This window comes from Globicephala melas, chromosome 10 (assembly GCF_963455315.2).
Source record: "Globicephala melas chromosome 10, mGloMel1.2, whole genome shotgun sequence".
In the NCBI taxonomy this organism is placed as follows: Eukaryota; Metazoa; Chordata; class Mammalia; order Artiodactyla; family Delphinidae; genus Globicephala; species Globicephala melas.
In genome coordinates, this window is record NC_083323.1 from 2,967,888 (window position 1) to 2,995,517 (window position 27,630).

At 50.4% G+C, this 27,630-nt stretch overlaps 1 protein-coding gene across 5 annotated transcripts in view; it reads right to left on the minus strand.

Annotated features, from left to right (window-relative positions):
* Positions 1-27,630, minus strand: part of TBC1D22A (TBC1 domain family member 22A) — a 385,336-nt gene that overhangs the window by 232,845 nt on the left and 124,861 nt on the right. For all 5 annotated transcript variants that reach the window (XM_060306130.1, XM_060306125.1, XM_060306128.2 and 2 more), the window contains exon 8: positions 21,148-21,262. In XM_060306130.1, the coding sequence (XP_060162113.1) occupies positions 21,148-21,262 (115 nt within the window). The remainder of the gene's footprint in view (positions 1-21,147; positions 21,263-27,630) is intronic.

Here is a 27,630-nt window from a genome sequence, read left to right on the forward strand (position 1 = left end):
AAACCAGTCAGCTGCAACCCCAGCTCGCCGCCACCTGGCTCTGAGCCCACGCCATCGCCTCCCCTCGGATTCGGTCAACAACCTAACTGGCCTCCCTGACTTGCACCCAGCTTCTCCCTGCGCCCCGCCCCCTGCATGTGTCCCAAGCCACCTTTCACAGGCGACGGCACGTTAACCCTCTGCTGAAAAGCCTCTCTCTTCCAGATCAAAAGTCAACATCCTTCCAAGGGCTCACGTGTCCTATGGGACCCGGGCCATCACCGCTTGGGTGTCATTTCTCTGATGTCCACAAGAGCCTCTGCTTGGGCCCTCGGGCTGGCTGGGCCTCAGGGCCACCCGAGAGGGTTCACCCTCACTCAGAACGTCCGGTGAGATGCCTGTGTCTCACATAGAGGGCACGCTTTATAAAGAGCTCTAGCTTCACCCCTCACTGAGGCTGACAGATGTGTGGGGAAGAGAACCCCAGGCAAAAGGCTCCCAGCTCATGGTCCTTCCGGGGCGCCTGCTCCCTCAGGGAACCGTGCATAACTGCTCACATGACCGAAACAGTGTGACCTGCCTCTGCACGTGTGTGTGCACGGGCATGTGTGTGCATGGCCGAGTGTGCACGTGGGTGCGTGTGTGCATGGGTGCGTGTGTGCATGTAGGGGCATGTGTGTGCATGTGTGTGTGTGCATGGGCATGTGTGTGCACGGGCGTGGGTGCGCGTGGGTGCATGGGCGTGTGTGCACCTGGGTGCGCGTGCACGTGTGTGCAGGTGGGTGTGCGTGTGCATGTCTTGGTGTTGGCCCAGCACGTGGGGCTGACTTTGCGTTAGTAGGCCTGGCTGTGACGCGCCTCCTGGGCTCTCTGCCTCGTGTCTGAGCACCTTTGCGTAGCAGCGTCTGGAGACGACCCTGCTTCCAGGTGGAAAGGCACGGTCTTCCCCGCTCTCACGGGGTCTCTGCGCAGCAGGGATGGGCTCAGTTTAAACAACCATTCTTGTTCCTTCTTGAGAAGCTGCAGCTTCTGCCCCACAGGGACGAAGACCACAGACAGGAGGCACTGCTGCACCTGAGTCAACGTTTCCCCGACCGAGCTGGGCAGCAGCCACGGACACAGAAAAGACTCCGACAAACGGCTATCGGCTAACACGTGACAGGAGTTAGAAATTCACAGCGAGGGGGAAATGAGCAAAGCCTGTGACTGTGACTGTGACCATGGCTGGTGGAGGAGGGCCCACCCCAGGGCATGCAGCACGTGGGGAATCGTGAAGGGCAGGACCAAGAATGGGGAATCACAGAGTCGTGACCACATACGAAACCCACGCTCCCAGCAGGTTCCTGAGAGTTCATCAGATACAACTGACCCTGTCTGTCCACGTCCTGCTCTGGAACGGAACTGACCAAAACGGGGAAAAAGTATGGATGCCACCTCACTTGCCAATTTAAGAGCTAAAATGTATGTGAAAATCTTTTCTACTTAAAGAGCTTTCATTCCTTGTTTTCTCTCTGCCACCTAAAATGTTTTATTCGAGGGCAGGCCGTTTGCGGTTTTTATTTGCTCAGCTGGGTCAATCTCTCCCGTTTGTCTCTGATGCTCTGGTCCTCCGGCCCAGCAGCCCTCCAAAGGCGTGTTTCCTAGACAACACCACATTTATGCAAGGGTACAAAGAGCAGCATACTTCATTCACGCCTGGCATTAAAAGGCAAGTTTATCAGGTGAGAGCAGGATTCTAAAAGCCCTGGTAATTTTTCCACATCCCTCCTGAGAAGAAAAAGCTCAATAACCAGGTCCCCCGGTTAGCAACAGAACGGCAGGTAGCAGCCAAGTCACTGGAGAGAAGAGCCAGGCTGCTGCTGGGGCTGGCGGAGGGGGAAGGGGGAAACAGAGGGAGCGGGGAGAGGTCGCACCCGCTAGAGTGGACACAGGAAGAAACCCAGGCCGTGCAACACAACAGTCACACGGGCAATTGGTGAACAACGCACGTGCCTCCCATAGGCCGGGACGTGCGCTAAAACTTAAATGACCGCCACCAGGATGGCGGGGGCCTGCAGGAGGCATCTGGGGGCCTGTCTCTGCAGCTTAGCTCTGTCTCTCAGAGCCAGCGGGGCCACGTCCTGCCACCGTAAGAGCAGGAGGTGTGATCGCCCTGCAGGCCAGTGACGAGCTCAGAAGGTACCTCCCAACCCGGCCGGCACGCCGAGCCCACGACGTTGGAGGGAGGCCCCGGGCTCGCCCTGGGAGATGTGGTCATGCTGAAAACACTGTGCAGGGCGCTGACCGCGTGGATGAAGCACCTTCGTCCCAGAGTGAGACTGCCTGGGAAATCTCTCAATGCACCAAATGGGGCCCACGTGCCTGTCACCCTGAGGCCCTCCCTGTGCACCTACCGCAGTGGTGGCACCTTTGTCCTGGCATCCAACACTACCCCCTGCTCTCCACCAGGCTTTCTGCTCTCAAGCCCCATCTGCTCTGATCCCAGCGCTGCCCTGCAGATGAGAAGGCAGAGGGTCACCCCAGGCCCGTGGGCCTGAGCGGCAGAGGGAGGGCAACGCCCGGGCCCCTGCGTGTCGAGGACACCACCTCCCCTGCCCCCCACAGGCCGCCGACCACACTGCCTCCGTGGGAGAAGCACTGTGTGTCCCGGCTGCTCCCCCTCCGGACAGAGCACGCTCTGCAGGCAAGGACGGGAACGTCGCTGGTGCCAAGCGCGGCCAGAATACAGTGGCGCGGGCAGGTGCCCATCACGTGGGCTGGACCAAGTGGGAGGCCGCTGCGATGCACGAGCTGATGCTGGCCTGCCTGGCAGAGAAATTGAGCTTCAATGCAGCTGCTGGGTCGATTCAACAAAAACACTCCAGCCCCTCATTTTCGGAAGCTGTGTTCACATCTCTAAGGCGCAAGGTAAGAAAGAAGGGTGCATACTAACACAGGGCCACTAACGAGACGGCTCTTCAATGCAGAGAGTTAGAATTACACAGAATGGCAGTGTTGCTTTGACTGTGATAAAGATCATTCCAAAGTACTTTAGGTCACACTTCTATACTGAGCAGAAAAGCAACGTCCAATCCGAAGTGTACAAAACATCACATCAGTCAGAAAGAGGACGCTCACTGCAACCAAGCGTGAGCTGTAGGCGCGTGGATGAGCCATCCGCTCCTCCGTGGCTCAGCTGCCCTTCTGTCCTCTACAGAAGGACGGGGCCCCAAACCCACACGAGGAAGCAGAAGGCAATATTCATCAGTGAGGAGTCTGCACTGACAGAGGGGACCCCATGAACTCTGTCCCTACACAGGCCCACAGAGGAAGGGACAGAAGCATGAGGACACAGCGCCGGTGGCTGGGGCTTCTGATATCATCCTTCTGGCTGCCCCTTTCCCCATACAAGAGAAAAGCCGTCCACACAGCAGAAGACAGCCGGGGGTTGATCCTGGCTCTGACGGTCAGTAGTTTAAAGACCTTGATCAACCTCTTTGTGCCTCAGTTTGCTGACCTGCAAAATGAGATGATAAGAGCATCAACCTCAGGGAGTAGTGATGTAATAATAAGGAAAGTTCTGTGAAAGCTCCTGGTACAAAGGAAGTTGGCTGCAGTGACTGCCACCACCAGCACCACTACCACCATCACCATCACCACCATCACCACCACCATCTTCAACACCATCACCATCACCACCACCATCATCATCACCACCACCACCATCATCACCACCAGCACCACTACCACCAGCACCATCACCACCATCACCATCACCACCATCATCACCACCATCATCACCACCATCATCAGCAGCACCATCATCAACATCACCACTACCACCACCATCTTCACCACCATCACCACCACCACCATCTTCACCATCACCATCACCATCACCACAATCAACATCATCTTTGTCTCTCCAGCAGTAACTGCAGACTGAATATAATAAATTACCATTTATCCCTTCTGAAATTTAAACTATCTAAGAGCTAAGACCATGTCTTACACACCTAGGTATGCCGAACACCTTCCACTGTGAGCGATTCTATAAAAAGTCTGTGTAATTGAAAGAAACTGCAAAGAGACCAGAAGATGGGGATTCTATTTTGACCTTTAAGAACCAAAGTCACAACCAACCCACAGATTCTGAAGAGGATCAGTTGCTCAAGCATAAAGTTGCAAAGTTAGAAGAGGTGACTTCTCATTTCAAATGTTTCCTTTAATCTCTCTCAAGCACAAGATGGCAGAAATTGAAATAACCTACTCTCTACAAACTTATATCTCTACCTTATAAGAAAAATCAACCTACACTTTCAGCTTTTGTGAATAAGAAAATAAATCAAATTTTTGCACCCAACTTTCCCTGAGAATACTTTTTCCTGTAAAAAAAATGAAAGTAATAATAATGAAAAGGAAAGTATCTTCATTTTAAAATTTGAGACCAATTTCAGTCAAGTTATTATAGATTAGAAAACATCAAGTGAAAGAAAGGTTTATTATTTTTTAAAAGCAAGGCATATATAAACTTTAATGCTAGTAAAATAAATTTTAAAGTTCAAAAGATTTCTTAATGAATCCAATCAGCATCAAATATAATCCCACCACATTAAAAATAATAAGCACGGGGCTTCCCTGGTGGCGCAGTGGTTGAGAGTCCGCCTGCCGATGCAGGGGACACGGGTTTGTGCCCCGGTCCGGGAAGATCCCACATGCCATGGAGCGGCCAGGCCTGTGAGCCATGGCCGCTGAGCCTGCACGTCCAGAGCCTGTGCTCCACAACGGGAGAGGCCACAACAGTGAGAGGCCCGCGTACCGCAAAAAATAATAATAATAATAATAAGCACGTGAAAAGACACACAACATTATCAGTCATCAGGGAAATACAAATCAAAACCACAAGTTACCACTTCACACACACTAGGATGGCTAAAATAAAAAAGACACTAACAAGTGTAGACAAGGATGTGGGGAAATCAGAACGCTTATGCACTGCTGGTGGGAATGGAAAATGCTGCAGCCCCTTTGGGAAAGAGTCTGTCAGTTCCTCTAAAAGTTAAACATGGAGATACCATATGACCCAGCAATTCTACTCCTAGGTATATAGCCAAGAGAACTGAAAACATGTCCACACAAAAAGACTTGTAAACAAATAATTACAGTGGCATTATTCATAACAGCCAAAACTGGAGGGAAAAAAATCCAAATGTCCACTAGCTGATGAATGGATAAACAGAAGGTGATCTACGCATACAATGAAATACTATTAAGCCTTAAAAGGGAATGAAGTTCTGACATACGCTACAGCTCAGATGTACCTCAAAAACGTTATGCAAAGTGAAAGAAGCCAGTCACCAGACGCGTGATCCTACTTATATGAAATGCTCAGCACAGGCAAATCCAGAGACACAAAGTAGACCACTGGTTGCCGGGGGCACTGGAGGAGCGGGTGATGTGGAATGACTGCCCGTTGGTACAGGGTTTCTTTCTGAGAGATGGAAATGTCCTGGAAGTAGTGTCATGGTTGCACAACTCTGAATACACTAAAAGCCACCGAATTATACCCACTAAAAGAGAGACAGGTACCTGCAGGTGGGCAGAACGTAGGTAGGCAGGCAGGTGGGTGAAGAAATTGATCACTTGACAGGTCAGACAGAAGACACAAGTAGGGACGGGAGAGTTGATTTCTTCTCCCCTTGTCGGTCCTGGCCAGCCAGCAGCACCCTCCCTTACCCTGCACTTACACCCTTGACAGCTGGACACTTAAAGCCGCAGCTACAGGCCACTTCATCTTCTGAGCTGGTCTCTGCTCCAGCAGATAAACTGCAAAGTTGTGTCAGGTGGAGGGAACACACAGTTGCTTTCTGCCCCTGGCGAAAACCGCTGGGGCAGATTCTGTAAAGTGGGCGACGAGGCTCATGAACTACATCACGATGGATGGTGGGGCGGATCAGATGATGGGGGCTGGGCGGAGGCTGGGAGCAGCGCAGGAGCCAAACCAGGAGCGGGCTGCTCCCTTCCGAGCCCGCCCCCATCACTATGGTAACTGCAATCAGCTCTCTCCCCTTCCTAAGGCTCTTGCTGTGACACCCGCGCAAGTCCTCTGGCTCCGGCTCAATGCCCTGTCCCCGCCACCACCGCCACTCAAGCTCACTTCCGTCGGTCCCAGGAGCACAACGCTCTTCCACCCACACTGCCGGGTGGACCGGCCTTTGCGGGCCTCTCTCTGCTTTCACCAGCCAAGCCACGCTAATCTTCATAACGAAATGCATTCCTCTCCTATCTGGCTCTGAAATGAGGTGACCGATGACAGATACTTCATCTCTTCCCCATAATTCACTCACCCTTAAGGAAAAGTTTCATAAGTAATTAAATTGATTTTCCCTGCTATTTGGGACACAGGTTTATTTAAGACAGCAAAGTAATAGAAAGCATGATTTCTCGGCGCGGATGCCTTTGGGAGGCTGGCAGGCTAAGTGCTGGAGCAAGACGCACTCCCCTGGAATAACCTCCACAGACAGGGAGCCAAGCGTGCGGCCACCCTTCCTAATAGACGTGTGCTTGTATATATTAGATCCACAGGCACTTCCTGGATTCAAAAAGGCTCTTAAATATTAATGCAGTTTGAATCCTTCTTGAATATCATTCAATTCTTGTTACTGAAGCAAAAACTCAGACGTCTGACGTTAATGGCTTAGCTAAGCAGCTGGAAGAGTGTGGCCACTGTAGCCGTTTCTAACCACCCTCGGAAGAGTCCCTGAAACTTGCCCAAAGAAACAAACAACAGTGGTGAGGCTCGGGGCCTTCAGAAGTCAGTGAGACATCTCTATAAAGAATGGGAAAGGGCTTCCCTGGTGGCGCAGTGGTTGAGAGTCCGCCTGCCGATGCAGGGGACACAGGTTCGTGCCCCGGTCCGGGAGGATCCCACATGCCGCGGAGCGGCTGGGCCCGTGAGCCATGGCCGCTGAGTCTGCACGTCCGGAGCCTGTGCTCCGCAACGGGAGAGGCCACAACAGTGAGAGGCCTGCGTACCGCAAAAAAAAGAATGGGAAAAACACCTAAAACAAAGGTAAAAGAAAAAAGCACAACAAAAAAGACGGCCCTGTTACTGATATCTGCTGTGAACAGCACACAGGGCAGCCTGCATTCCAATCACCTCTTGCAGACACACCTGCTTTCAGCATTTCTCCATTTATATCCAAGTTCGGTCCACAAACATCTCCCCTTTTTGGCAAAGGGGGGATGGTCCACATTCTTGTCACGAAATCTTACGTGATGAAGTCCTTCCTGTTGAATGACTAGGTGGATGAGAAACCACATTTCCTTCATGTCCTTAGAGCTACATCGTTCAGTCACTGATGCCTGAGTTTGAGAAAATTCATCTAAGACACCTTCGGCTGAAGACTCACAGTCTGCGATTCTGCTTAGACGATCAGTTTCGCTGTCATCATTAGCATCTAAAGAGCATCCCTCTGCGTGCATCTCCTAGTTCGTCTAATAATGAGGAAATGCCTTCCTCTGCCGATTTTCATCTCCTTATCATTACGGGTGTAAAAAAATAAAAAAGCCTAATACTCTACTATATTCAATAAAAGCTTTTAAAAGAAAAGACTACAAAAATGTCTCCGGACTCTTTTTATACCTTCTTAAAAGATAACACAATCATTTGGGAAACACAATAAGAAAACTGAAGGATCACACAGAACGGATGGTTTATTTCTCAGTGACATCAGCCTTCTAGATGATTCCATCTTCCCATTCTTCCATCCTCTTATTATTTTAGTCCTTTTTTTTTTTGTGCGGTACGTGGGCCTCTCACAGTTGTGGCCTCTCCCGTTGCGGAGCAACAGGTTCCGGACGCGCAGGCTCAGCGACCATGGCTCATGGGCACAGCCGCTCCGCGGCATGTGGTATCTTCCCGGACCGGGGCACGAACCCGTGTCCCCTGCATCGGCAGGCGGACTCTCAACCACTGCGCCACCAGGGAAGCCCTAGTCCTTTTTTTTAACTGTAGTTAGGAATAATTGATGAGTAACAATAAAATAATACCTGGGATGACACAATAGCAAAATACTTTAAGACACAGAAAAAAAGTAAGATCATTATGATCTGACAATATATCTTAGATTTATAAAGAGGTCCAATGGACCTACATAGCAGCTGCAAGACAGAATGGGATTTTATTCTATTTTTCAAAACGAAGTAGATTTTCTCCTTGCTCTTTGAAGAATGGAATAAAAATCATCAACCCATACACATAGTCTGAAATACTCAAACAGGAAACTCAAAAACTAAAGTTGGGTCGAATGGTCCTTGAGGGTTCACAGAGGTTCACGCCGTTCCTCAAAACCAAGGACAACACAGGACACTCCAGCAGCCTGAACGACGCCCCTCATCCTCCTGGTGCGTCCCTCGAAGAACCCTATTTGTCCCCGAGCAAGAAGACCCCATGCTGTGCTCGTGAGGGGTCAAACATTCATCCTGAGAACGGTTTTTCACTTCCGGTATCTGACAGGTCTAGCTAATCGGTCTGTGAGGAACGTCTGTCAGTCTGCTTTCTGGTCAGTACCCGTTTTCCCTTGGAGTCTAAAGCTGACGATCCTTTAGGCCCAGTCAGAGGGGCTGGTGAACACAGTCTTCGTCGGTCAGTTAACGCTCAAGGCTACCTTCTGCCCCGCTGGCTTGTGTCCACGCCCACAAGAGGTCCGGGATCCAGGCCTGCTTCACACTCTGTTCTTCATCCAGGGACGCTTGGCTGAGCCTGAGTGGCTGACCAACAGAACCCCGTCCAGACCCGACGGGAAGAGCCATAATCACCGCGAGTCTGTCTCATGCTCTGCCCGCCTGGTGTCCGCACCTCCGCCTGGCAGTGGAGGTCACCAGACGGGACCCAAAAGCCTGGCCTGGCCGCAGGCCGTGGAAGAGCCATCCTCAGCAAGACTTCAAGCTGTCTGTGCAGGACTCCTGAAAGCCCCCGGCCAGGGAGGCCGAGCAGGGCTGTGCCGCCCCCTGAGCCCGCCACAGCCACCTGACCGCCGGCAGCAGCTGCCCCGACGTCACCTGTGCTCACCGCGCAGAGGGACCCAGGGCTGGAATCGGGCCTGACTCGTGCTTCTTTGGAGAAAATGGTCGTGGAAAGAATGTCACTTGTTAGACCTGGCGATGGACACGAACAGCTCAGAGAGAGGAGTAGATAGGCAGTTGATTGGTCTTAGGCAGAAAATAAAGATTTCTGGAGGGAGGACGTGCAGGTAGCTGCAAACGATGGCCGCCACCAAACCACTCGTCTCCCAATATTTCCTCTCAAAACAATACAGAACCACCAAAAGGGAAAAATAAAACTACGCTGACACCACGGCCTCTCAGCTTGAAAACAAAGGCTGCCCACGCCTCAAAGTCACTGTCAGTGAAAAAGAGATCTCACCCCGTCCTGGCTCACAACCTCTCCTCCCCCCACCTCCGGGGGGCTTTAGGATATGGGGGGCAGGGAGGGGGGCACGGAAAGTGAAGGACAACCCCAGCAGGTGGGGGTCTCACTGATGCTGTCCGCCATCTGGGCTGCACAGACAGAACCCAACACAGAGAACAACCCCCTCTTTAAGAAGCTGTGACGCTCCACCAGTAGCTCTTGTAACACGCACTACTACAGGAGGAATAAGCATGTGGCCTGTGTGTAAAGACGTATGTGTGTGTATGGATTTGTTAAATTAATATTAACAAAATAAAATTTGATCTGAAAAGGGTTTCTGTGATTTAACAACAACCTCTGATAAAAGGGAAACCTTTAAAGATGCTGAAAAACAAAGAAGACAGGAATTGGTACGTGTTATGTAAGAAACATTCTGCAAATTCCTGATTCTAACACCGTGAGATATAAAAATTCTAGAAGCAAGCTAAAGTTTGTGGGGAGAAAGGATGAGCGCGAGTCTTCAAATGTAAACGCAAAGCCTTCCGTTCAGCCCACACCCCCTGCAGGACTTTAATTATCACGTAGGGATTCTGAGTCCAGGCCCAGGAAATACGGTCCACGACATCCTGAAACACTATGCACGTGTGGGGCAGGGGTCTCTCTGGGTAGAGCACCCAGGGCCGCAGGCTCTGAGCACAGGCTCAGCCTCCGAGTGGCCTTCACATGACTCGGGTGAAGTCAAGCGTTTCCGAAGGCCCTGGGCTGAACTGCTGAAGCTTCTGGATGTCAGATTGTGTGGCATTTTATATTAGGAGGGTAAAGAGTGTAAGGATCCCACTAATATATTGGTTAGCTTTTTTCCTGTTAGCCACAGCCAGGACCACTTCAGCAATGCCTGCAATTTAAAACAAGAAATGAAGAGAAACCATTTAAAAGAAAGGAAATAAATCAGAAAACAACAAACAACAACAACCGTGACACTGCACTCCAGTGGAAAGGAAGCAGAACTTGCTCTCTGACGAAAGGACTTTCAAAGGCTGCACAAAGGGTCCCAATTAAGGAGGATAAAATTCTACCACCTCAGCCTTGGGAACCATATCCGAACGTAAGAACGCACTTCGGCACCGTGTCAGTAAGAAAAGCTACAAATTGGGGAAATTAATCCTTGACTTAACTACCAGCAGCAAAAGCACAAACGCACATGACCAAGGAACTCGTGGCCGGCCGCGAGCAGAGCCAGGCTGCCGGCAGCTTAGGAGGCATCCGCAGGGCAGGGCTGCCCGCCTGGCTGTTCAGATAAAGCAGAGACACCGATTCCAGATCCGAAACGCCAGGACCTCGGCAAGTTACTTAACTTCTCCACGCCTCCTTTTTCCTAAACTCAAAGCAGTAACGCCGACCCTAGAAGGCTGTCGTTAGAATGAAAAGAAATGCACAGTGAAGTTAATTAAACTGTGAACTTAGCTCAGGGGAATCAGGGAAGGGGTCGGGGAGAACCCCTTCTCTACCCCACAACCCTATGACACTCCAGCTAGACAGCGGCTGTCACTTCAAGGAAGGGGAGCCACCACCTAAGTACCAGGAGGAACAAGACGATTAGCTCATGGATCGGGGGCCTCGGAGCCCCAGGTCCTAAGAGACTAACCCGCTCACCAGCGCACCAGCCCAGAGCAATTGCTCCTTAAACGCTGGGGACTGTCACCTAACACATGAAAGGCTGCACCTAAGCCATCACTTCTGGCAACGGAGGAAAAGACTGTAGACCCCCGGGGTCTGATTGGAGAGCGAGGTGAGGACACAGTGGGATCTAACTGATGGAAAGCAAGGTCCCAGAAAAAGGCCCACAGGCCACAGAGAGGACTGGCCGCCTTGTGGGTGGCTGACGACTGTACAGGCTTTGCTTTGTCATTCATAAGAGACACCAGCGGGGCTTCCCTGGTGGCGCAGTGGTTGAGAATCTGCCTGCTAATGCAGGGGGCACGGGTTCGAGCCCTGGTCTGGGAGGATCCCACATGCCACGGATCAACTGGGCCCATGGGCCGCAGCTGCTGAGCCTGCACGTCTGGAGCCTGTGCTCCGCAACAAGAGAGGCCGCAATAGTGAGAGGCCCGCACACCATGATGAAGAGTGGCCCCCGCTTGCCACAGCTAGAGAAAGTCCTCGCACAGAAACGAAGACCCAACACAGCATAACTAAATTAAGAAAACTCCTATCCCAACATCTTCTAAAAAAAAAAAAAGAGAGAGAGAGACACCAGCACCTTCCTCGGCTGGTGGAAGTGCAGCAGAGACCGGCTGATGCCAACGCGTGTTCCGCATACGCACGCGCTGCACTTCCACAGAACTGCCCCAACTGAGTCCACCTCCACCTCGCTCCAGATGGGCCAGCGTGAGCCTCAGGGACTGGAGACAAACGATCCTGTGTGTAACGTCCCCCAGAGTGGCTGCTGGTCACACACCTGCTTCTGCCACACTAGCACACACAGGGCACAAGGCCTGCAGCCGCCAGGCTCCACTACAGTGTTGTTTCCCTACACACACACACACACACGCGCGCGCGCGTGCACGCACCCTTGTCTATTCCAAGTTCCTAATTAGGCCTGCTGAACACAGCTCCTGCAGGTTGAAAACTCAAACGTCAATGCTGGAGAGTGTCCTACTTGCTCCTGGCCCTTCAGCTAATTCCCTAAGTCCCTTAACATCGTGGAGCCCTGGCCCACACTGAAACAGCCTCACGGGCAAACACTGACGCATCTACAAACAAGTGATGTGCACATATAAGCACACAGACGCACACGTAGGTCCTGTCTCCAGCCAGGAGCTACCAATAACGTCCAGAACACCCCAAAGACAGAGCAAGATGGCAACCCCTGACGCGGCTGCAGAGCAGACATTCGAACATCTTTCTGGTCCACAACCTGGCAAACGTTATCAAGACTTAAAAATACCCAACCGTTGAGTCGGTAACGGCTCTTCTAAGAGTACATGTCAAGGAAACCCTCCAAAATGCAATCAGGAATTTACTTACTGAGACACTACGTGTACCATCCGTGACACTGAAAATGTAGAAACCAGGCAAACGTGCATCAGCAGAAAACAGCCAAATTATATCACCACACAGTGGGCTACGGGCCGGAATGCTTGCGTTCCCCCCAAATTTAAATGCTGAAACCCTAGCCCCAAAGAGGACAGTGTTAGGAGGTGAGGCCTTTGGGAGGTGCTTTGGTCATGAGGGTGCAGCCCTTACGAATGCGACTAGTGTTCTTACAAAAGGGACCCCCAAGAGCTCCCGCGCCCCTCCCACCCCGCGAGGACACAGTGAGAAGATGCCGGCTGTGCACCAGGCAGAGAGGCACCCCAGGATGCAGCCACGCCGGCCCCTGATCACAGACGTCCAGCCTCCGGAACCGCGAGAAACGAACTTCGCTGCTTGTGAGCTACCCGGTCTGTGGAACTTCGTACAGCAGCCCACACAGACGAGGACAGGACCTCTACTTTCTTTACGACAGCTTTACTGAGATACACCTTACACACCACACAATCCAGCCAGTGAAAGTGGCTTTGAGGATATTCACTAAGCTGTGCACAATCACTACAACCTGATTTGAGGACATTTCGTCCCTCCTAAAAGAAACCTGCGCCCAGCGCGTCAACCCCCATCCCCCGGTTCTGCTCCCAAGCCACAAGCAACCGCTTGTCTATGCTCTGTCTCTACAAATTCGCCATTCTGGACCTTTCATATGGACGGAATCACACAGCACGTGGCCTCTTGTGGCTGGCTTCTTTCGCTGAGCATGACGTTTTCAAGGGCCATCCGTGTTACAGCATGTCTCGGTCCTCCGGTTCCCTTTCATTGCTGAAAGTTACTTCATTGTACAGGTAGATCATCCTTTATTTACACCTTCATCAGCTGACGAACACTTGGGCTGGGGTTTGGGTTTCACTGGCTGAAAGGAACAGTGCCCCCGTGCGTGCCTGGGCAGGCTTTTGCCGGTAACTCTAGGTTTAACTCTTTGCTGAGATGCCACACACTGTTGATCAAAGTTGCTCGGCTAGTGTGATGCCCCCAGCAACACATGAGGTTTCTAATTTCTCCACATCCTTGCCAACTTCTCTTACTGCTCCTCTTTTTGATTTCAGCCATCCTAGGGGGGGTGAGGTGGTATCTCATTGTGACTGGTTTGCATTCCCTAAGGATTAATGATGTCAAGCATCTTTTCATGCTTATTGGCCATTTGTCTTATCTTCTTTGGAGAAACGTCTATTCAAATGCTTTGTCCGTTTCTAAAAATTAGACTATCTTATTGAGTTATGAGAGTTCTTTATATATAATGGCTATGTCTCTTAGCAGGTAGATGATTTGCTAATATTTTCCCCCATTCTGCAGCGGTCTTTTCCCTTTCTTGAGACTCTACAGCACAAAGTTTCCATTTCCATGTAGTCCGGTTCACCTATTTCTTTCTTTTGTCATTTTTGCTTTTGGTGTCATATCTAAGAAACCATGGCCTAACCCAAGGCCGTGAAGCTTTACTCCTATGCTTTCTTATTAGAGTCCTGTAGTTTTAGCTCTTACATACAGGTCCATGATTCATTTTATTTTTGTGTATGGTGAGAGGCAGGGATGGAACTTCATTTTTTTGCATGTTGATATCTAGTTGTCCCAGCACCATATGTTGAAAAAGACCATTTGCCCATTGGGCTGTCTTGGCGTCACTGTCAAAGAGCAACTGACTGTAAATATGAAGGTTTATTTCTAGACTCTCAGTTCTGTTCCATTGATCTACATGTCCATCCATAAGCCAGAATGACACTTTCTTGATTACTGTAGTTTGGTAGTAAGTTTTGATATCAGGACGTGTGAATCCTCCAACTTTGTTCTGTTTCAAGACTCTTTTGGCTATTCTGTGTCTCTTAAATTTTCATAGGAATTTAAAGATAAACTTGTCAGTTTCGGCTACAGTTCTGACAGGGACTGCACAGACTCTTTAGATCAATTTGGGGAGGACTGCCATCTTTATACTATTAAGTCTTCCAGTCCACGACATGGGGTGTCTTTCCGTTTATTTAGATCTTCTTTAATATCTTTCCACAATGTTTTCTAGTTTTCAGAGTAAATACTGTACTTCTTTTTGCTAAATTTAGATCATTTTATTCATTTTGACACTACTGTAAATGGAACTGTTTTCATAATTTCATTTTCAGATTGTACACTGCAAGTGTATAGACATGTAACTGGTGTTTCTACCTTGACCTTCTATCCCACAACCTTGGGTGAACTCACTTGTGGGCTTTCATAATTTTTTAGTAGATTTCTTTGGATTTTCTATATACAGATCATGTCACCTGCAAAGGGAGGCAGTTTACTTCTTCATTTCCATTCTCAATGTCTTTTGCTTCATTTTCTTGCCTAACTGCCCAGGCTAGAACCAGTATAAGGTTGAACAGAAGTGCGGTGCACACGCATCCCTGTCTTGCTGCTCATCATAAGGGGAAAGCGTTCAGTCTTTCCCATTAAGTATGACGTTAATTGTGGGTGTTTCGTGGACGCTCTTTATTAGAGAGGAAGTTCTTCTATTCCCAGTTTGTTGAGTGTTTTTATTGTGAAAGCGTGTTGGATTTTGTCAAAAAGCTTTTTCTGTGTCAATCATTCTGAGATGATTACGATGTTTTGTCTTTCAATCTGTTAGTATAGTGTATTACACTGACTGATTTTTTCCTATGCTGAACCAACCTTGAATTCCTGAGATAAATCGCATTTGTTCTTTTACTACGCTACTACATTCAGTTTCTTAGTATTTCGTTGAGGATTGTTACATCTATCTTCATAAGGAATACTAGTCTCTGGCTTTCTTTCCTTGGGATATCTTTGTCTCCCATTTTGGTATCAGGATAACACTGGCCTCATTGAATGAACTGAAAATCGTTTCCTCTGTTCTATTTTTGGAAGAGCTTGTGAAGGAGCGGTGTTAATTCTTTGTTAAATGTGGGGAGAATTCACCAGTGAAGTCACATGATCCTTGGCTTTTCTTTGTTGGAATTTTTTAAATTACTAATTTAATCTCCTACATACATTGTTCTTGTATATATCCATGTAGATACTGACAAATAAATGTACATATTATATTATACTATATTATACTGTATTATATTACATTATATTGAGAGAGAAACTTATTTTAAGGAACAGGCTCACACAATAATGGGGAATGGCAAGTCTGAAACTTGTAGGACAGGCCAGCAGGCTGGAAGCTCAGGCAGGATTTCTATGTCTTAACAAGAATTTCTTCTACTTCAGGAAATCTCAGCCTTTGCTCTTAAGGCCTTCAGCTGATTAGATAAGGTCCACCCATATTAGGCAGGGTAATCTGCTTTATTCAAAGACTACTAATTTAAATGTTAATCACATCTAGAATATACCTTCACAGCAGTATCTACACTGGTGTTTGACCAAATAGGTAGGCGCCACAGCCTAGTCGAATTTATACAAAATTAACCATCACAGTCAGTTTTGGTCATTTGTGCCTTTCTAGGAAGATCTCCTTTTCGTCCACATTCTCGAATTTGGAGAGTTGCTCACAGCATTTCCTTAGTGCTGTTCATCTCTAAAAGCACTCATAACTTCAGTCATTTGAGTCTTCTCCCCTTTTCTCCTAGGTCAGGCTAGCTGAAGGCTTGCCAACACTTTGTTGATATTTTTGAGGAACCAGCACTGGTTTTATTGATTTTTCTCCACTGTTTTGTATCCTCTACCTCATTTACTTTGTTCTAGTCTTTATTTCCTTCCTTCTGCTTGCTTTGGCTTTAACTTGCTCTTCTTTTTCTAGTTTCTGAAATTGAAATCTCAAGTTAATGACCTGAGACGTCCTTTTTTAATATAAGTATCTCTTGGAGCACTGCTGTAGCTGCATGCCGTAAGTTTGGGTGTGTTGTGTTTTCATTTTCATGCATCTCAAAGTAATTTTCCTTGTGATATCTTCTCTGACACATTGCTTCTTTTTTTTTAATCTTTTTTTTTTTCAACTTATTTTTGGCTGTGTTGGGTCTTTGTTGCTGCGTGTGGGCTTTCTCTAGTTGCGGCAAGCAAGAGCTACTCTTCATTGTGGGGCGCGGGCTTCTCGTTGCAGTGGCTTCTCTTGTTGTGGAGCACAGGCTCTAGGTGCGCGGGCTTCAGTAGTCGTGGCACGTGGGCTCTAGAGTGCAGGCTCAGTAGTTATGGTGCACTGGCTTAGTTGCTCTGCAGCATGTGGGATCTTCCCAGACCAGGGTTCGAACCCGTGTCCCCTGCACTGGCAGGCGGATTCTTAACCACTGAGCCACCAGGGAAGTCCCCACATTGCTCCTTTATGGTTGTGTTCTAAAATCGCCACGTATTTGTCAAATTCTTCAAATTTCCTTCTGTTACTGATATCTAATTTAATGTCTGTGTGGTCAGAGAACACAATTTGTATGACTTCCACCCGTTCAACTGTACTGGCGCTTGTTCTATGGTCTAGCGTATTGTCTGTCCTGGAGAATGTTTCGTGTGCACTTGAGAAGAATGTGATCCTGCTGTGATGGGTGCACTGCTCTGTACATGTCTGTTAGGTCTAGGGGTTTTCAGGTGCTTAGTTTTCTTTCTTTCTTGTTGATCTTCTGTCTAGTTTTCCTACCCATTATTGAAAGGAGTGTGTCACTATGTTTTAAAAAGACGTTTTTTAAGTGCTTAATGACTTTGGGAAATGTTTAGTAGATATTAAACAAAAAGCAACACTAGAATGTGCATGCATAATATAACTGCTGCAGTGTAAAAAGTATATTGACAAAAGACCAGAAGGAAATTAATAAAACGTGCCAATGACGGCTTCTGGGACAAGGAGCTATACTGTTAATGAGTTTTCCAATTTTTCAATAAGTCCATTATTTTGACCATCCTCAAGATGTTTTTAAGTAGAAAATCTGACTACATACACGTCACGGGCTCTGCAAGCATACAGCCTGCTCCTGTCATTTCAGGGGCTGCCGGACAGCAGCCCCACCCTCTGGTTCTGACCCACTGGCGTTGCCAGGGCCCTCTGCTCTCCACTCCCCCCACATGGAACAGAACTGCCACAGGAAGCCTCCTGTATGCAGATGCGCTCGTTTCTGTCTTTAAAATGTTTCTGAGACGAGTTGTGGACCCCAAAAGTACATTAGGTGGGAGGAACACCAAAGGAAGCCAGGTAAGGATGCATTTAAAAGCAGTCTTGGTTCAGGTAACACATGGAAAAAACAAAGTGCAATGAGGGAAAACTTAAATGCAAACAAGGAAAATTAAAACAACTGTTTCTAAAACTGTAACTTATCAATGAGAAATGAGCAACAGCTCTTCTCTCCCTGTCACTCGAAGCCCAATTCATACTGACAGTGGAAAAGGCAAAAGAATGGCGGCGCCACTGGCATTCAGCTGACAGCAAACTCCCAGCATCACTTCTGCTCTGTGTCCCGACTGGTTGGCATCACTTCTCCTCTGCGCCCCTTGCCAACCGCACACCAAATCCAATTCCAGCGCGTCCCAATCTCCAGGAACCACGTGCTAAAATGTCTTCTCTGGGCAAAATTAACCTGTTTAAAAACAACCTGTGCTTTTGAGATTCTGATTTACAAACAGGAGCATAAAAATAAATACCCATGGGGCTTCCCTGGTGGCGCAGTGGTTGGGAGTCCGCCTGCCGATGCAGGGGACTCGGGTTCGTGCCCCGGTCCGGGAGGATCCCACATGCCGCGGAGCGGCTGGGCCCGTGAGCCATGGCCGCTGAGCCTGCGCGTCCGGAGCCTGTGCTCCGCAACGGGAGAGGCCACATTAGTGAGAGGCCCGTGTACCGCAAAACAAATAATAATAAATAAATAAATAAATAAATACCCGTAATGTTCATAAGCAAATACACTGTTTATGCCAGTCACTTTCTGTATTAGCTTTCAAGAGTAATTTATTTTACGAGAAAATGACATATAAAATCAAATCAATCAGAGCTTACACATTCTGATAATGAAAATCAATTGTAAAATACTCCTCATCTTCCAAAATTCGTCACCGGCATTCGTCCCATGCGCCCAACCCTCATTCAGTCCGTCCGAAGAGCTGGTCCAAAGTGCCAGAGTAGTTTCTAAGTCTAAGTAGCACAGAGGACGGGGAGGGGGTGCTTCTCCGTTTCTCGCTGTGCTGAAATTACTTGGTTCAAGTAAAAGATGTCTCTACTTAAACTGTGGGACTCAAGGTGACCGAATAATGGCTCTTGATCTTAAATCACATTTAACATTGCTCAAAGGAACGTGGCAGTCCCTGTTTGAAAAACACAGGCTTTACTTAAAACTTGCGCCACGCCTGGGGGGAAGAAAACTAAAAAAATCCAACGACAGGAGAATGGTTTCATGAATTATGCTACATTATCTCAACAGAATATTATGTGCAGGAGGTGGAAACGATCTTTACAAAGATTTCTTAATAATATAGGGATGAGCTTATGTTACAAGGTTAAATGGGGAAAAGGCATGAAACGATTTTATACATAATGTGCTTTGAACTACATAAATACAACACACGGCGAAAAGACTCAGGAGCTCTGCCCAAACGGCTGTCCTCCCCGGGCGCTGCCGCGGGCCCGCGCCCCGTCTCCAGGTCGGCCTGATGGGGACACACAGGCACAGACACCAACTAGGGATGACCAGCGAGCAGCCGTCGGGGGCCCCAGTGCAAAGGGCGGTGGGAAACGCGGCCGGCTCAAGGCTAGGGGGGCCCTCCTTCCTTCCAGCACAAACCAAGACATCAGGACCCCCGGGCTCAGCGGAGCTTAGAGAGAAAGAAACTGGACCCAACCCTGCGCTTCCCAGCCGGGAGCCGCACCTCGCCACACGGAGCCCTCCTCCGCCTCCGAGCACAGGGCACCCTCCCAGAGTGACACTCAGCTCCTGGGCTCCCCCCGCTGGCCTCAGCACCGCTTGCATGGCCATCTTCTCCCACCTCCACCTCTGGACAGTCCGCACACCGTGACCCCACCTCCAGGGTCCCAAGAGCTCTCCTGACCTCCGTCCCCAGCCGTCCCTTGGGGGGGACAGGCACCTCCAGGGCCCACCCAAGACCATGGGCTCCATCCCGAGGTTAGTTGGGGATTTGTTCCACACTTACTTGGAGAGGCTGTGGCTGGCGGTGGTGCACGTGCATGTGTCTGTGTGTGCCCGAGCGTGCATGCACGTGTGCGTGCACCAAACTTGCATTTTGAAGACACTGTGTCCCAGGAGGAGACCTGGGCTGCTGGCAGCCCCAGGAGGCCAGTCGGGCCGCTACACGTGTGCGTGTGTGCGTGCGTGCGTGCGGGAGTGTGCGGTCAGGGCTGCGGAAGGCAAGGGGAGTCTCTTTGAGTCTCTAACCGAAGGCACCACTTGAACACAGATTCTCTTTCCTCCAGCTTTTCTCTCTTCCGGACAATTAACATCACGGTCATGTCCCTTCGTCCTAGCTTGCTGATCATTCAGACAAACGCACAATGGATCGCTTGGGCCTTACAATGTAAGTTGCTGCTAGACTCATTAAGGCAAACTTATTTACCACATTAATTAAACGGTCTATTTAACACGGAATATCAGTTCTCTAATCACATCTCAGTTGAACTTCTTCTTTCAATTAACAGCTCTGAAGTCTACTGACAGAGGTCCTGCTGTTCTAGGATCATTAAGAACATTTTCATTATCTGTCAGATGAGAGAGGGAGAAGCAGAGAGGCAGGAGCGCTCTCAGGAGTGACCTGTCCCTGCTGAAGAGACGTGGGGGGAGCAGCCCGTGCTCGCTGGTTGCTTAGCAATGAAGAGACTCCCATGAAATCGTCAGTGCTGGGAGAGGGGTGGCCACAAAACGGACCAAGTGGGTACATTCTCATCCTCAGAGGATCACATCTGCCCCGGAGTCAACCTCACCCTCCAGATTACAACAACGATGGAATCGAAGCTGACCAGAAACTGAAATGGCTAAAACACAAGCGAAAAAACCAACAAACACCAAGGCAGGAAGGTTCGCATGAAGACAAAGTAATATCAGTTTTAAAAAAAATGCTACAACTAAAGAGTAAACCCCTCCCGTGGCATTTAGATTTTATCCATAGATGAATTAAAAAGCAGATCCTGCACATGTGTTATCAGAATTGTTTTTAAACTTGAAATATAAACCAGGTGAAGGTATATTACAGTTGGCTGCTGCAACATAAATGGAAGAAAAAATATGCACTACTCACAGAGAAACAGCACAACCCAACCTAAATGCCCATTAAACCAATTATTTTGCATGTAATTAATATTTCCATAAAATTAAATGCTACTAGTATATCAGAAGCAGAAAGGTGATGAACTGCTGCACAAATGCAATTAAAGAAGATTCGGTTTTTAGCTTGTAAGCAAAACATTCAACTAATATTCTGCCACCTTAACCTTACCCATTTCAATCCAAACCATTAAAGCCAGTGCTCTGATGACCGTTAACTCAAAACTAGACTCCCCATATATACTGCATTTCTCCTCATATATTAGTAAAAGGAAGATATTAATAATAATAACTGCATCTTAATGTCTTCAGTAGTTGGGCATGTGGATTTAAAGACTTTTTTAAAGCTGGCATCAATGAGAAAACTACTATTCTCTAATATCAGTTGTCATTAATAACAGTAAAACTAATAGCAAATTTCAGTACTGGTATAATTATGCATAGCAACATCGTAAGGCCACTGAAGTCCATGTTTAATGTTTGTGAGAAGAAAACAGCATGATATGGTCTTACCTATGTATTCGCAGATGAAGACTACAAAGAAAGGGGTGACGAGGTCATTTATCCCCTGAACGTATCCACTGGCAGGGTGACGTATGGCCCATATAAACAATATCCTTTCAAAAATCTGAAAGAAAATTGAACAGCTGGTGAAGCAAAAAGTGAACGCATCAGAAACTTTTAAATGTACACATTCTTAAAATATACACTATCAATACTTTTCAATCTCTAGTACGAAAATACCAATGGGTTTCATTTTTTTGTAAAATTCCAGTTATCTTAATTTTTTATAGACTCACAAGCAATATGAAGTACGTCACCAACCCCTGGGCTCAGTCCCACCCCACGAGCTGGCTCCAGAGGATGCTCTCTGCTCCTCCGAGCCCCTTGGGTAACCACGGCATGTGGCTGCCCTGGACTTGGCCAGCCAGCACAGGAGCACCCAGCCTATCAGTGAAGGAGACAGGGATGGAGGGACAGAGGGGTGGATGGGCAGGGGGTGGACGCATGCATGAATGGGCACACGGATGGATGGAAGGGTGCATGGGAGGGAGGGAGGGAGGGAGTGGATGGATGGATGCTCTAAATTTCCCACATGTCATTTTTTTTTATTGAGGTATCATTGACATATAACAGTATGTTAGTGTCAGGTGTACAACATATGGTTCAATATCTGTAAATACTCTATTGGGAAATGGCCACCATAATAAGTCTAGTTAACATCCATCACCGTACACACGTTATACATTCTTTTTCTTGTGATGAGGACTTTTAAGATTTAGTTTCTTAGCAACTTTCGAAGACGGGATACAATATCATTAACTGTACTCTCCGAGCTGTACATTACAGCCCTAAGACTTTTTGTTTCATTCTGACGCCGTTCACCCATGTCACACACACACCCCAACCCTCACCTCTGGCAACCACCAATCTGTTCTCTGCATCTCTGAGCTTGGTTGGTTTTTTTAATGGATTTTCTTTCAGATTATTTCCCACGATATTGAATAGCTCATTATGAGATACTGAATACAGCTGCCTGTGCTATACAGCAAATCCTTGTTGCTTGTCTGCTTTACGTATAGTAGTCTGTACCTCTTAATCCCATACTCCTAATTTATCCCTCCCCCTCCCTTCTTCCCCTTTGGTAACCATAGGTTTGTTTTCTATGTCTGTGAGTCTGTTTTGTTTATGCATTCACGTGTATTACTTCTTGGACTCCACACGTCAGTGACATGACAGATGTCCTCTTAAACCCCCGGAGACCAATCAGCATCTGGAGGCCGGCGTCTTCCATCACCCCTGCCCCCGCCAGCCGTCCGACAACCCGGGGGCCGCCTCTCTCCCGACCGCTACACACTCACTCACGCCACCCTCTCCTCCACCTTCCTTCAGGAGAGGGATCTCGCCAAGCGCAACACAGCGCCCTCAGCCACGCGCACGCACACACACCACGTGCACATGGCTTAAAGAGCGTCGCCGGCTCCACCACACACACACACACACACACACACACACACACACACACACACACACACACACACACACACACACACACACACACGGCGCCTCCGTGTCCGGCCCCTGCCTCACGGTCCTCTCCTCCTCTCCGCCCAGCTCCCAGATTCCAGCTGCGCTGAGCCCACCAGGCTGACACCTCCTGCCGGGCTCACTGCCTAGAGAGCCTGTCCCTCCCCCTGTTTACCTGGCTTCCAGCTAAGCCCCAGCCCTCGATGGAGACTGTGTTGCCACCTGTGCCTCCCAGCCTGCTGGGAGAGCCAAGCGCTCCTGCTTGGGAGCCTTCCCGGGTCCCCCACCCGGCAGAGCGTCCCTACTGAGCCGAACCGCCTCCCTTCAGTGACGCACCCACCGCCAGCTCCCCGACCCCGGGCTCCTGCCACTGGGCCAGGCCTCGCCGCCCTCCTGGGCCTCCCACCAGCGCAGGCTGGACCAGCGAGCGTGCCAACAGAGGATGACTCACATCATTTCCAAACGGGCCGACCTTGCAAAGCCAAGCATGTTTGTACCCAAGGAGGTCAACCCCTCCGAATACTGCCTACATTCCTACACATCACCGGGCCTGTGGTCTAGACACCCCCAAGTCACCACCAGCTCCAGCATTTACAGCGAGGGGCCTGGCGCCCAGACAGGGGAGGTCAACCAGGGCACGAGCGGCCCTAGATCCCAGGCCACCGCCCAAACCCCACCCTAGCACTCGTCCACTGGGGTTCTTCCAACTGAGCCACAACGGAACCACCCGTTCATCAGGCGGCAGCTCGGCCCAGCACCTGTAACAGGGGCACCTGGTAAATGTTTGCTGAGTGAGCAACACGTTCATGCTCTCTATCCATACACATTTGTCATTTTAAGTCAACAGCTTTCCAGCCAGCACTGAATATATAAGTAAGATCAAAAGACCAAAATCATTCAGCGACGTTCGCCATTTGCTGTCTCCCACAGACAGCACCAGGTGGTGAGTCCTCACGCTGCAGCATCAGGCTCACCACCCCCGGTGACGCGGGGAGCAGCACCCCACAAGCCAGGGTGGCGGGCAGCCGAGAGGACACGAGCAGGCGGGGTCCTTGCGGGGGACCCCTCTCGGGCCCCAGCACCTCTCAGTCACAGGTCAGACATGCAGCAGCCACGGCCCCGCCCGGCCGCGTGTACAAGAGGAAAGCCCAGGGACGGGCGGCAGGGCTGCACGTGCAGGGGGCGGCCTGGGTGCGGACAGGCTGGGAGGGTAAGGCACCCTCAGCCCAGGCTCCGCTGGCAGGAGAACCCCAGGACTGCTCGTCATGAAGCTCCGTAGGGGCCTGGAGCCCTGCAGGCCAGGAGCAGGGGAGGGTGGACGGGGGCTACACGCAACAGGCAGGAGCAGTGACAGGCATGGGAGGCCCGGACGGCTGGCCACACGAGGGCAGGAGGGGCAGCAAAGGTCAGCTGAGCATCTCCTCGCTCACTGGGGCCCTGGCAGACCTCCATCCAACGCTGCACAGTCTGCCAAAGATGACCGGCAGGCAGGGGGTCCACCTGTACACCTCCTGGGACGCCCGCCCCTGGAGTTTGAGCAGGGCCCTGTGACCTGCTTCTAACCAACCAAATACAGCCAAGGGGATAGGATTACATCCAAATATCATAACCCAGCCTGCCAGGAGACACTCTCCCCTGCTGGCTTCCGCGAAGCCAGCTTCTGAGCTATGAGCTGCACATGCAAAGGGCCACGTGCCGAGGAACTGAGTGGGGCTGAGAGCCAGCAAGAACCCGAGATCCCCAGCTCTGCAGCCTACAAGCCCCCAGATTCTGCCAGCAGCCAGGGCCGTTTAGAAGCAGACCCTTCCCTAGGGGAGCCTCAGATGAGGCTGTGGCCCAGACAGCACCTTGACTGCAGCTTGCGGAGATCCTGAGCTAAGACCTGCCCAGACTCCTGAGCCGCAGAAACTTTGAGACAACAAATGTGAATAAATGCGTGTTGTTTTAAGCTAGGTTTGTGGCAATGCTGTTATGAAGCAAGACATAACTAATAGAGGAGACAACTGAGGCACAGAGGAGTTAAGCAACTTCCCCAAAGTCACACAGCCTGTGAGCAGCAGAGCCAGGATTCCACCCTGCTGGTCTGACTAAATGGGGGCCTTGTACAGCCTAGAAAGGGCCACCACTGCTATGCTTTAGGATAAAAGAGTTGTTTTCATACATGAATCGAAAAAGAAGAGAAGACCAAGAAATTAGAATTTTATAGTAAGAAAGACACAGAAAAGACTATGAGCTCCTGGTGAGGAAAGTCTGCATCAGCTCTATCTGCACCTGCCTGAGGTCCAGCAGGGAGCCGTCCATGCAGCAGGGGTTTGGGTGCGTGCGTGCGTGCGTGTGTGTGTGTGTGTGTGTGTGTGTGTGTGTGAGGGAGGGAGGGGGAGAGAGAGAGAGAGAGAGAGAGAGAGAGAGAGAGAGAAAGAGAGAGCGTGCACATGTGGATTGAAGGACACGCCAGAGCTCAGAGCACAGAGACCTCCCCTCCTTTGCAATCTCATCCTCCTGGCAAGTGGTAATTTAAGCCGTGGGAGTCCGTTAACAAGCCTCACACTTTCAGAGGGCTTGTGACACACACACACACACACACACACACACACACTCCTAAACCTGCTCACAAGCATGAATGCCATTTTGCCCTCGGCGGCCCTGGCACCAAGAGAAGCCATTTGGCACAGATGACGTGGCCGGCTTTACCCTGAGAGGAATGGCCGGGGCGCTCGAGTCTTGTCCAGTGCAAACAATTCAGCACCTGTGCAGGCGACTGGAATGGACTGTTCCTGGTGCCGGAAAAGGCCTGAGACAGCTGCAGGGGGGCTGGGCTGGCCGGGGCTCCTGACTCAGGCCCAAAGCAAAGCCTCCACTGGCCCAGCTTCTCCTGTGGGGAGTCCAGAGCAGGCTGCCCTGAGATGAACTAGTTCCCCCGAACACTCCACAAGGAACCCAAAGAGAGAACCCCAGAACCATCAGTCCCCGGAGCCAGGCTGCAGGGCATGGGCGGGGGGCGGGGGGGGGGGCGCTGAGCATCCCCCTCAGGGAATAGGCAGAGGTCAGGCACGTCCACGGCGCCGTCCACAAGGAGAGAAACCAGCCATCTAGGCCTCTGGCAGCTGGCGCCAGCCTTGATGTTAAGGCGCTTGGAAAGGGTGCACTGTATTATTTTGAGGAAAAATGTAGAATTCAGAGTTCCTATTAGCTAAGGCAAGCTGTCAGTTCAAATCCCTTAGATTTAACTCTACCTGATCTCTCTGGATAACCTGGAAGTTACATTTTTACAACTTTAACCCCAGTAATGTGTAAATAAAGGGCCGGGTGCCTCAAGCATAAAACGAAAGCGGCTTCTAAGGCGGCAGACAGGCTGCGGCGGCGAGAAGAGCACGTCCCTGGAGGTCTGCAAACCAGGTGCAAATCCCGGCTCTGCCACCACAGAGACGTGGCTTTGGGGCCATGAGGCCCTGAGGTCAGGTCTAGATCGCATGGGCAGCACCGTGCCCCCCAGGCACCTCCATCCCTCACCTAGGCCCCCGCGGCAGGCCCAGCGGCCCCCGGTCTCCTGGCTGGTCGCCCTGCTGACACCTGTACTCACCATCCCATGGAGCGGCGCAGGGGCTGCTGAGGTGCGAACACATCAGGTCACACGTCCAGCCCCGGGGCTTCCCTGACTCTAAGGGAAAAAGCAGACCCCTAGCCGTGACTCCACCACCCCTCGTGGCCTCCACCGGGTCCCCTCACACTGCACCCACTTCTGTCTCTACCTCGGGGCCTTTGCACTTACTTGTTCCTTCTGCCTGGAATGCCCTTCTCCCAAACTTCCCATGGCCACCATGATTTTCAGTATAAGATCTTAGCTCAAACCCTTCTCACAGAAGACAGCATCCTTTACGCCCCCGTTGAGGCGGCAGATCCTCTTCCCCGCCCATTTCCACAGAAGCCCCGCCCATTTCCACGGAAGCCCCGCCCCCCAGGAAGGGTCTTCTATCTCGCTCACTTCCGTGCCCTCGGTCCTGGCATGTAGCTGAATGGAGCTCCATTGGCTGAATGGACGTGTATATGAGTAAGGTCCCCCACCCTCCATTTTCAGCCCTCGCTCCCCTCTGTTCTGTAAGCTCTCTGCCATCAGGGGGCACCTGGACCTTCCCACCTGGGGTCTCTCTGGACAGACGACACCCGGGGTGTCTCCTGGATTTGGGACTGGCTTTTCCCATTCTGTTTCTCCATGAAGCAGTGCTCCAGACCTGGCTCCTCAGATGCCAGCCAGTCAGGACATCAAGGTCCCCCACTTGTGTAAGATGGGAAATGGCCTGGGAGGGGAGACTCAGCTCCATGGAGGGGAAGGAGGTGGGGGCATTTGGTGCAGGGAGACTTCGGAGAGGAGGCGACGGCAAACAGGGCTGTGAGGCTGACGAGGAGTTGTTCAGAGGGAAGGAGGCAACAAGAGGAGCCTCCTAGAGAGAGACAGACAGACAGACAGCCACGGCAAGAGGCAGCAGGATGGCGCAGGGCTCAGGCGCCACGCGTGGCTGAAGAGCGGGGTCAGCGGCCTTCGCAAGACGGCCTGGTTCCACGTACAGAGAACTTTCTGTTTATCCACACACAGGTCTCCCTGCTTCCAGGCCACAAGTCAAGGACCGAGAGTGAACAGAATCTACCACAGGAGGCCAGGCAAAGCACTCGCGACTGTCCGCCAGCACCGGGTCCGCGCGCCCTCCTCGGGGACCATGCCACCTGCGAGCCGTCTCCATGCCCACGTGCCCCAATGCCACACAGGCACCCGGCCGTTGCCGAGACCTGGAGCCCTCACAGCTTCGATGCCAATAAATAACACCCCCAGTGGCTCTGACGCTTGCGTGCCCTTCACCTGCCATCTGCTCTGGGCAAGCGCTCCTACTTCCTCACGTAATCAGAGCCAGCAGGCTGCACCTAGAGCCTCTCGCCTTCTTGCACGTTATTTCCCTGTAACAGTAGCTATTAATT